Source organism: Musca domestica, unplaced genomic scaffold (assembly GCF_030504385.1).
Source record: "Musca domestica strain aabys unplaced genomic scaffold, Musca_domestica.polishedcontigs.V.1.1 22, whole genome shotgun sequence".
Classification (NCBI taxonomy): Eukaryota; Metazoa; Arthropoda; class Insecta; order Diptera; family Muscidae; genus Musca; species Musca domestica.
Window position 1 is genome coordinate 8,624,188 of NW_026712262.1, and position 12,065 is coordinate 8,636,252.

General features: G+C 35.2%; 1 protein-coding gene across 1 annotated transcript; it reads left to right on the plus strand.

Annotated features, from left to right (window-relative positions):
- Positions 1-8,851: 8,851 nt before the first annotated feature.
- Positions 8,852-11,721, plus strand: LOC131802637 (TIP41-like protein). Its single transcript, XM_059123012.1, has 6 exons — positions 8,852-9,008; positions 9,084-9,421; positions 9,475-9,694; positions 11,143-11,304; positions 11,374-11,520; positions 11,573-11,721. Exons 1-5 carry the CDS (start codon positions 9,003-9,005, stop codon positions 11,461-11,463), a joined length of 816 nt encoding a protein of 271 aa, XP_058978995.1. The 5' UTR covers positions 8,852-9,002; the 3' UTR covers positions 11,464-11,520; positions 11,573-11,721.
- The last annotated feature ends 344 nt before the right edge of the window (positions 11,722-12,065 follow it).

The window sequence follows — 12,065 nt, forward strand, 5'->3', positions numbered from 1 at the left end:
GAATGTGTTCAATTTTTTCTTATGTCTCATTCGTAAACAACAGGTACCCGGTGTTTGCACTACACTCATTCATAAACAAAAGAGTATTTTATTTTGGTTTGCCACGCACGCATTCGCTCTGTTTTGCAACAACACAACAGGGCAGAAGTGCGCGCGCTTTAGACGCAGAACTCGAAAAAACCTAGTGAACCCTACAACTTACCAGACGTGCTGATTAAAGCTGCAATTAAAAAAAAATTATTTTTGCGAATTCAAAGTATTTTTTAACCGTCCGCAGGCATCAGATTTGCATTAATTTGCAATGGAGATGCCTGACACTCTTCCTGATATGGAATACGACGTACCCGAAGTTATTGCATTAACTTCTAATTCATTCCCGCCATTACCAACAACAAACAAACAACCTAAAGACTGCGATCAAAATGAAAGAAAAAGACAACGTCTTGAAAATGTGCAGTCACCAGTGAACATAAATATTGCCGACCTAAGAGAACGACTATTGAGTCATAATCCTGATGATCCTAATAAATTTGGAATCCTAGGTGCTCTTGCGGACGTTGACATAGGTATTGCAGCTCCTGCCGAAAACAATGACAACGCAAAACCCCGCATAACCAGAGATGGGAGACACAAATCAAAAATGTCTTGGTGCCCGCCAATTTTTGTCTTCAATGTAAATATGATGACGTTGATTGAGTCGCTTAAAGCATCAATTCCTCAATCCTCTTTTAAAATTAAAAACGTAAACAAGACAAAGAGCAAAATATTTCTGTCGGATCCAAAAGTTCATGCTTCTATGATGGCTATACTGAGGGCAAAAAACATAGACTCCTATACATTCACGCCAAAAGAGCTGAAACAAGATTCAATTTTGATCCGGGATCTCCACGCATTTTCAGACATACAGGAAATCAAAGAAGAGTTGGACAGTCTAGCTCCTGACACAGTGGCAAATGTTTCAAAATTCAAAACCCCAATGTCTGTAAAGAAAAACATTGACACTGGCTTATTTTTGGTATCCTTATTGCCAGGAAAAAAAGCTAGTGAGATTACACACATAAAAGAACTAAATAGACAAATTATCAAATGGGAAAAACCGAAGAAAAGAGATCGCGATCCTCAGTGCCGCAGATGTCAAGGCCACGGCCACATCTCCCGCAACTGCAATTGTCCATACAGATGTGTTAAATGTGACCAAAAACATCTTCCCGGTGAGTGCCAGCGAACTGCTACAGACTCATCAGAACCTTACTGCGTCAATTGCGGTAAATTAGGCCACCCGGCTAATTGGAGAGGTTGTCCGTCTTATAAAGCCTATGTCGCAGCCAGACGGAAAAAAGTCGCCGACGCAATGGAAATTAAATCGATCGCCCAAAATAACGTGAGTAGAGCACTGAACATGTCTATATTATCTCCGGGTAAGACGTTTGCCAGTCATTTTAAAACACCTGTAAAGGGATCAGAAACTTCTCAAAAGCCACCTCTAATACAACAATTCCTTGAACTTGCCAATTTATTTCTAGAGCCCGAAGTGCTTTCTCTAGAACAAGAAATTGAAATATTTCTAAACACCTTCCAAAAAAAGTCAAAGGCAGAAGCAAAGCAAGAATTCCTAAGGCTTCTTACAAAAGTAAAATCTATCTATGGACCATAGATCCATTTTATTTCTCACACTCAATGTACGCTCACTAGTTGATTCTAGTAGACAACTTGAATTAGAAAATATGCTCCATCGTGAGAACATAGATTTTGCTTTTATTCAAGAATGCCATCTGCGGAACAATAAGAAAATGTGGATTAATGGCTATAACTTTATATATGACAACTCTTCTGTTGGAATTGCAGTAATTGCGAAAAAAAAACATAAAATTTTCCAGAGTCCCTTTTAACGACGTCGGTATTGGTACGTCGTTCATTCAAATAGAATTATTGAGAAATAACAACACCTTTAAATACCTCATTGGCTCTGTCTACATTCCTTGCAGTATGCCAGTAAACTCTCTTAAATCAGATTTAAACAAATTGCTACAACTTTGCAAAAACTTTGATGGATTTATTCTTGGAGGTGACCTCAACTCAAAAAGTACCTCATGGGGTGATCTACATGAAAATTCTAATGGCAAAACGCTGCGCGCATGGTTGGCTGATAACTCACTAGAGGTCACACGTCTTTGTGGTTCCACTCCATCGTTCCCAAATGGTTCCTCATTCTTGGATCATTTTCTAATTTCCTCTCATTTGGTCGAACCCGGGATTCAAAACTGCAATATACAAACGCTGCCAACTTTCTCCGATCACTTTCCCATTAAACTGGCATTATCATTTTATCGCACAAATCTAATTTTGAGACAGCCAAAGTTCTTCACCTCATATAAAAACACAAATTGGAACAATTTTCGACAAGACCTAAATTTAATGTCAACGCAAATTATGCCGCCAATTAATAGGAACCTATCAAATGGACAAATTGACGATGTTATCGAAGACTTTAACTGCGAACTTCTTCGAATTCACAACAACCACTCACAAAAAATTGCCCTAAATATCCATAAACCGCCTTTCTCCGATAAGGTTCAGAATTTTCTCAAAGTCAAACATAGATGGCAGAAGGAACTAAAGAAGATTTACCACCGTACTGGAAATAGGATAAGCCCTGAATACACCATACTTTCTAAGCAAATCCAACTTCTTAAAATTATCATTCAAAATCTAATCAATACTGAATCTGCGCAGGCGTTCAGTAATAAATTGAAAACTATCAAACCCGGGCCATCAGCATTTAAAAAAGTAGCTCAACTTACCGGCAAAAATAATTCATCATTTTGCGAAAAACTTCAAATAGGAAATGAAACCATTACGGAAAGTTCCGAAATTGCTAATAATTTTAAACAATTTTATTCTGAAAATTTTCAAGAAAATGTACCCACAAATCCTGTAGACGATCTTAGCTCTAGAGTCACAACATGCATCAACGCCGTTCCACCGCACATCTACTCATTTAATGATAACTTCAATTCATTAAACAATCCAGACTCTTTTCACTTTACCAATCCTGAAAAGATAAAAATCGCAATTACTAATATCAATTGTAAAAAATCAAGCGGCCCTGATGAGATTTCCAATTTTCTCATTAAAAAGTTCCCAGATAATGTTATAAATCTGCTTACATGTCTCTTCAACAACTGCATCAACAATGGATATTTCCCATCACTCTGGAAATTGGCGAAAATTATTCCCATAAAGAAGAAAATAATTAATGACAACACTTTGAGCAATTTTCGTCCAATATCACTATTGTCCAACATCGGGAAGTTATTTGAGTCGGTCCTAAAAGAAAAAATGGAAAACGAATTACCAGTTAGTCCAATCTCAGCATACCAATTTGGGTTCAAGTCTGGCCATTCCACACAACACGCGCTTCTGAAGCTCCACAGTGATATAACATCAAATCTAAGGAACCAAGTGTCTACTGTAGCGATTTCCTTAGACATACAAAAAGCATTTGACTCGATATGTCACACAGGAGTACTTTACAAGTTAATCGAAATTGGTATAGACCCATACCTGATCAAGTTGATGGCAAGTTTTTTCACTGCACGAAAGTTCTTAATTAATATCAAAAACACGTCGTCAGCCACGGGCTTAGTAAACAGTGGGGTGCCGCAAGGAAGTATTTTAGCCCCTTACCTTTTCAATATTTTCCTGTATGACTTCCCCCATATCGGCCAAGGCTCTCAAGCGATTTTATATGCCGACGACTGCTTAATTTACGCACACAACATTTCGCCCAAGAACGCCTTACAAAACGCTAGAACTCATCTCCAGAGCATCCATGAATTCTATCAAAAATGGGGAATCAAAATCAATGCCGATAAATCCGTAGCAATATGTTTCCGGAACGCTTCGGGAAAATGCCCTAGAAACGTTGTTCCAGAGAGTAAAGAACTTCAGCTGTCTCTTGAAGGAGTTGAGATTCCCTTTAAAACATCTCCCAAATACTTGGGTATTACTCTCACCAATTTGATGAAGTTCAATAAACACGCACGGTCCGTCATGCAGAAGACAAAAGGTATATTAGTAAAGTTTTCATATCTATTAAATAGCAAATACCTACCACAAAACACGAAGTTACTTCTCTACAAAGTTGCAATTAGATCTATCTTAGCGTACGGGTTTCCGATCTGGTTCTCTATTTCCCCAATAGTGGCCAAGGAGTTAGAAATTCTAGAACGCAAGATCTTAAGAAAATGTGTCAACAAAAGCTACATTTCACAGGAAAAGAGATACAGCAATACTTACATATACAACACGTCCAGGGTTGTCCCTTTTTGTAAGTATATCCAAAGCCACCAGAAGAAATTCGTGGAAAAACTCGAAACCCATGAAAACTTACTAATGAATGAAATCTACCAAATGGAAAAGCACATATCGTGGCCAGAATCGTATTACCTCTCTCCAATTGGTATATTAAACGAACCAGCCACAGATGTCAACAACGAATACACGCTACCTCCTTTTTACAGCAAATCAGCACCTGGCAACCATAGAGGTTAAGCTACAAAATATAAAATTAAAACTTATATATATATTAGTATAATTCTTTTACAAATTATACTCACCAATAATTTGAATATTAAGCTCTAAACTGTACCTGAGCGTTCGATTTACTTAGAATCGCATTTCAAACCTGTGATAAAATTTATACAAATTACATTTTAGTAATAGTCATTTAAATAATCTCCATAGACTACTATGATCCCTGTTAGTCAATTACTTAACAGAACTTTGTTTGTTATTTAGTTTTTATGTTTGTTTTTATACCTTTATTTATTTATTTACAGACATTCTCGCTCTGTTCGTAACATTTGAGGCCGTGAGCAAGCCTCTCTCATAATTTCAATCTGTTTTTACTTTAAACATTCTGCCTTTTCATTCAAGCAATGTAGCATAATCATATATGTCACGATTAAGTTAGAACAAGACAACAATAGTTCTAAGGGTACACTGTTAACCATTCGTATTGTAAACCTATCAAAGAAAGAAGAAGACTCAAATAAAGAATTACTTACTTACTTACTAGACGCAGAACTCATAGTCGAAGTAGTCGCATCGACAGCCAGGACCATGGTAGAAGAATATAGGTAGTCGCGTCGACACAGCTGCTGGGACAATGAACTGTCAAACCAATTTTGGAATTGAAAATGTTGAATGAAAAATTATTTTAATTTGCAAAAATTTTTGAAAAACGCGAATTATAATAGCCTCCTTCTAACTTAGAATAAGAAAACATATAAAAATCTACTTATATTTTAAAAAACATTTCAATTTTTTTGACATATCAATGCTCCCACTCGTTGATGCATCTACCTGTATTCTTCTGCCATGGCCGGGAAAATCAACTGTCAAACCAATTTTGAAAATTTGAATGAAAAATTATTCCAATTCGTTAAAATTGTTGAAAAATGCATATTTTAACAACCTTCGATTGGCGTCGTATAAGAAAGGAGGCTTAACTCTAGTTTAGTAAAAACTCTTCAATTTTTTCGAAAATTTTTTCAGTGGTAGGTATTTTAACCATGATCCCGGGAAACTATTTTTTTCCTGGGGGACGGACCCGGGACCCCAGATTTTTGACCCGAAATACCTATCCAACAAGTGGTCTCATGATGGAGTATGATGTTACGGTTAAATTAGTTATAGTTATAGTCAAATTATCGATTTTTTGGACCAGGATTTTTTATAAAACCCCCAAAAAGTCAAAAAAGGGTCCATTATGGGGGACAACAAAATTGATGCCAAATTATAGCTGACACTTCTACCTTTCCAAAATGCTACAATTTGTGCTAATACCTTTTTCGGGTCCAGAGATATGGGTCTTTCTATCCGCATAACCCGATTCTAACCAGTTCATTAAAACTATGTTTTCAATAAAAAAAAGGTATATTTTGCGTAAGCATGAAATTCAGAAATCTTTGGTTCGCGTTATCCGGTGTAGGACATACCCAGAGGAGAAAATCTCAAGCCCCGGACGAAGGCCGGCTACTTACAAAAGGTATCCAATTTAGAAAACTTTGGTTCGCGTTAGCCGGTGTGGGACATACCCAGAGGAGAAAATCTCAAGCCCCGGCCGAAGGCCGGCTATTTACAAAAAACGCCAAATTTAGAAAACTTTGGTTGGCGTTAGCCGGTGTAGGACATACCCAGAGAAGAAAATCTCAAGCCCCGGCCGAAGGCCGGCTATTTACAAAAAGTGCCGAAATTATGAACCTTTTGTTCGCGTTAGCCGGTGTCGGACATACCCATAGGTGAAAATCTCAAGCCCCGGCCAAAGGCCGGCTATTTACAAAAAGTGCCAAATTTAGAAAACTTTTGTTATTCCGACGACTGCTACGCGAAATAAACACTTTTTTTATTGAAAACATCATTTTAATGAACTGGTTAGAATCGCGTTATGCGGATGGAAAGACCCATATCTCTGGACCCGAAAAAGGTATTAGCACAAATTGTAGCATTATGGAAAGGTAAGAGTGTCAGCTATAATTTGGAAACAATTTTGTTGACCACCATAATGGGCCCTTTTTTGACTTTTGGGGGTTTCATAAAAAATCCTTTCAATCGATACCCATATTGTCTATATCGGGTAAGTGGATCCGGGTCCAGGCGGGGTCTTGATCCCGGACTTTCGGGTCAAAAATCTGGGGTCCCGGGTCCGTCCCCCAAGAAAAAAATAGTTTCCCGGGATCATGGTTAAAATACCTACCACTGAAAAAATTTCGAAAAAATCTAAGAGTTTTTACTAAACTAGAGTTGTTCCAGAAAAGATATGAAAATATACTTATTTTTTAAAAACATTTTAAAATTTCTACATATCCATGTTTCCAATCGTTGATGCATCTACCTGTATTCTTCTAACATGGCACAACTCAACCACAATAACAACCAAACAACATTGGTATTGGGCACATTAGTTGAACAGGAATTGAAAATGCAAAAAGTGATGTTGCCGGACACATAAATCGTTTTTCGTTATTACAAGTTTCATTTAAGTATGAACCAGACCATCTTCCCTTTATCTTTTAATGTAAAGTTTACTGAATTCATGTTGCCACATTTTTTACTGATAATGTGGAAATAACAGCAAATTTTGATTAATCAATAAAATGGATAACGCAGCTCATTTATTATATATTGATAAACTGCATTATCATTTTTTTCTACGAAATTAATTACAAATTCGCTTTTTGTTTATTATTTTTGAACTTAAATGAAGATGTCATTGTGAAAAAATGCAGTAAATACCAGTTACTTAAAAAAAAAAACTTGCCATATCTCTGTAAAAATTCATATATTTTAAAGGAAAGATGTAATAATGAGAACCCGATAATGTGAACTTCACTTTTCCTAAAGTAAGGGATAACAAAAGTGGACTATAAAGGAAAGATATAAGAACGGGCCATAATATTGAATAGCGTTTGTGCATTCAAATAAAAGTAAATTTAGCTTTTTCTCTCATCCGAGATACGCGTTTTGCCCACGATTGGAATTTCGACAACAAACTGGAAACAAAAGAGGCAATATTTTGTATGGACAATATTTTTTGACAAGTGACTATCCACTAAAATGTCAACATTTATGCAAAAAGTTCAAAACATGAATGAAAATTGTTAAATGAAAGATAAAATAAATCTTTGGAGGAAAAACTAATTTCTTAACTCTAGTTTAGTAAAAAGTCTTTAGTTTCATAAAAAATCCGGGTCTAAAAAATCGATAATTTGACTATAACTTCCGAACCGTGATAGGATAGGTATTTTCATAATCTGGGTCTTGAACCCCTTTCGGGTAAAAAATCTGGGGTCCCGGGTCCGTCCCCCAAGAAAAAATAGTTTTCCGGAATCACGGTAAAAATACCTAACACTGGAAAAAATTGCATGTTCCTATAAAAACCAACAAAATATTTAAAAAAGGAATTATGTTACTATGAATTACGAATCGTGCCGTATGAACGGGTTAATTCGTGCACCTAATTCTGATAACAAACAACGTGATTGAAATTGTAATGAGAACATAGCATAAGTCGAAGAATCGACTATGAATAGTCGAGTACTCGGTTTTCACCCAAGTCCATAGTCGAGTTCGAGTTTCATGCAAGCCACACACGATACAACTGGTTGTACAACTTGTATAGTACTCAAATTGTGAGTGTCTGGCACAAACGATACAACTTAGTGTACAACTTCTTTGTAGAACTTCACTTTTCGTAGAGCTTATTTGAGTTCAGATGACACCGTTAAAAATCCATGCTCTATATTTGACTCAATAGCTTTATTTATAATTAATTTTTTAAATTCCATTTTATAAATTGAAATTCCTATTTTATTTATACATTAAAATCACACATTTGATTGGATTTCGTATTGTTTTGATGTGCGAAACTATGGTGTTGCCTCTTCAAAAATAAAAACAAAATTAAATTGTATGCGACATGCCCACAAACGTTACAATCGGTTGGTTCAACACAATGAAAAATTATTTAAATATGTAAACATTTTTGAAAAACGCGAATTTTAATAGCCTTCGACTGACGTAGTATAAGGAAACATATAAAAATCTACTTATATTTGAAAAAACATTTAAATTTTTTTGACACATTAATGCTCCCAAGCGTTGATGCATCTACCTGTATTGTTCTGCCATGGTACAACATGACAAATATCAAAAAATTTTGATTTTTCATACAACCGAGACACAACTTCGTACAACCGGGCCACAAACGATACAATCTTGAATACAACCTCTCCAAGTTGTACAACCAGTTGTATCGTGTGTGGTTTGCATCAGAAAATTGAGTACTAAAAGTCGATTATTCGATTAATCGAAAGTTAACATACCTATTCCTATTATTTACCTAACTTTTGTTTATTTGCCGGCTGAAAGTTCATGATCTTAAGTTATTATTTATTCCCTAAATATATCAAGTGTAAAACCAAAAGGAAGCTTTTCCAATGGAGGTATGTTTACGCAGTTGATACATAACATATTCACTGTAGAGAAATAATATACAGCAAATATATCGAACATTTTAGGATGAACTAATCCCCCGTTTGCCTGTTGATCAAGAAAGCATCGATTTCGGAGAATGGCATATAGAATATTTCAAATCGCATATTTTAAAAAGTATTTGCTCTAAGGGGCAAGACGCACACTGCAACAAAGATGAGGACGATTGTTGTGAATTGTGCACATATCGAAATGCTCTGGAACTGCCACATCTTCCGGATATGGTGTTTCACAAAAACAAACTTGTCTTAACACACCGTGATGGAGCTAGTTTGGAATTTCTTCCAATGGAGTCTTTGCGCTTGGTGGAAAATGGAAAACAACCATTGCAAGTAGCCTGCGCACAAGAGTGGAAAGAGAGCCGGTAATTATATTTTTATGAGTCGATGCTGAAAAGTTTTAAAAATATTTGTATAGGCCTGAGAGTTTAATGGAAGAAAAATTTAAGCCATTCGATTGGACTTTTACCACCGATTACCAGGGGACCCCCAACGAGAAATTTAATATAGAAAAAACAGAACAACAACTCAATAAGTTCAAGTTGATGCAAAGAGAAAAAATACTTTTCTACCATGATTTGACACTTTTTGAGGATGAACTGCATGACAATGGAATATCGTCGTGTTCCGTGAAAATAGTATGTTTTAAAATATTAATGGCCCAAATGTTGTTGGTTCAAAATAGTGAGGCTTAATTGCAGTGTCTTGTTACATAATCTGGAAACATATGCCCTAACAAAACAATATGGAAACAAAGAATTGTGGTAAGAGTTTACATTTCCGTTAGGGACCTGAGATATGGCACTCAAGAGATCGGTTTTAGACCCGTTTTTATTGATTCGACTTCAATCCAGTCTACCAGGTGTTACATGAATTGTTCATGAAGCCTAATTCGGAATTAATAACTAAAAACCCCGTATTGGGTTGTAATTCTATATAAAAATTAAAAACGGTCCATTATAGCGAATATTTTTTACCTTTTTAAAATGGTGTCATAAGTGTTAATAACTTGACGTTTACACAAGGCAAATTGAAAACAGATTTGCATTTTCTACCACATATACACCTATTTGATTTTTTTTTCGTCACTGTATAGCAGGGAGATAACAAAAAATTGGGAGATAACATTACATGGTCCCTAAGTAATATTTTTGCCAGATATTTTTCTATTTCTCGCATACTAGCAGCAGGTCTTGGTGGCATACATACTGTGAATTTTTGAACCTGGACTTATTATATTTTATATTTCATAAGGTGAATTCCTAAAAATATGCAAATGCTCGAAATACACTAAAAATTCAACCCAAAATTTTTCTAACAAAAAATTCAACTCGTTTTGTGTTCACGGTAAATTTCGAAGGGAGTATCCCATTTCGTTCAAATTTGGTACATCGTTATGTTTCTGGCCAATCTAGACCGAGTTCGAAGATGGCAGAATCGGCTTACTACTTCTGGCGGAAAAAGAACCATTCTCATTAATTTTGTTTGGCAGTAACGCCTAACTTTGCTAACATAATTGATCCAAGGGCTACACAGTGGCACTAAATTGCTTTAATCTGTCTTAAATGTAATGACGAGATTTTTTGACCCTTTCCAAACCATTAACTGAAAAGAGAAGTCGGTTTTTAACTTGTCTATGTTTTTTATGTCACAGGGACCAATTCAACTAAGACAAATCTTAAACAATTTTAACTAGTGAGGAATGTTTCTTAGATACTTAATAACGGCAATTAGCATAGTTTCAGTTAATTTTTTTTTAAAATATTGTTGATAATATCGTTTAGAATAGGGTTTCAGCGAGGAACTGCAATAACAAGTTTACTTATATAGATTGATATTTGGCCAATCACTAAATTCACAGTGTCTGCAGTTTTCCACGTCGTCACGTTCCCACTTGGAAGTCATGACCCGTACGTTGTAGTGACCTCTAATTAAACATATTTTCCAGAGTGTTTATATTAAAGGGCATGTGTGAGATTTTAAATCAACACTGGAGTTAAGCTTAACATATTTGAAACAACAAATGGCAAACCATAAACACCAAACACAGTCTTGCCGACATAAACACTTATTGAGTCCTTTGCAGCGAGTTATGCCATCGGGATTTTTCATACTACTGAGGCACTTTTTACGTGTGGATAATGTCCTTTTGAAAATACACGATACCCGTTTTCACTATGAAATTGGTAACAACTACATTTTTAAAGAGTTTACTATGCGCGGAGCGTCTTATGAGGAATTGAAAAGTGTAAGTACTTCACTATATTTTACAAAAAGAAAGAAACATTTCTTTTATTTTGTTGTTAAAATTAAATAGGTTCCACCTCCCTATTTTACTATTCCTAATGAAATTGAACAACATATGCCTATAAAGAAAAAGGAAACATATAAACTAATTTTTAAATAAGATCTATAAGCAACAATTACGGCTTAATTGCTTGTCCAGCAGAATAAAAACGTTATGGTAAATAGACATAAAGTTTTAATGGGTGCGATGATTTAATTGAATATTTTAGGTCATTTATGTATAACCCATACTGGTGTTACTGGAGCAACAACGTTAAAACCAGTTCTAATATGATTACCAACAATGTAAATTTGATTTTATTAAATATTTTTTATATGTAAACATATGAAGACCAAAATAAAATGAGTTTTGAACATATTTGTGGTTTTATATTGTTATGAGAAAAAAATACAAAAGCAAGCACCTTGAACGAATCTCAGCAGAATGAATCAAGTACCTTTCTCTCTAGATGATGTGTCGATTACGGTGTCCATTAGAACTATACTTTTAATATCGACATGAATTTTAAATACATGAATGCATATAAAAGTAAGTATTAAATTTGGTCAAGATCGAAAACAAAATTAAATAATTATTTTAATATAATCAGGACGTCGGGGGTGAATAAGACAAACAAGACTCAGGATACAACTGACAACTGATTTGTTAAATATAGATATAGTCATTGATCCTTAAACTAAGTAAAATAATAGTAATCTGCA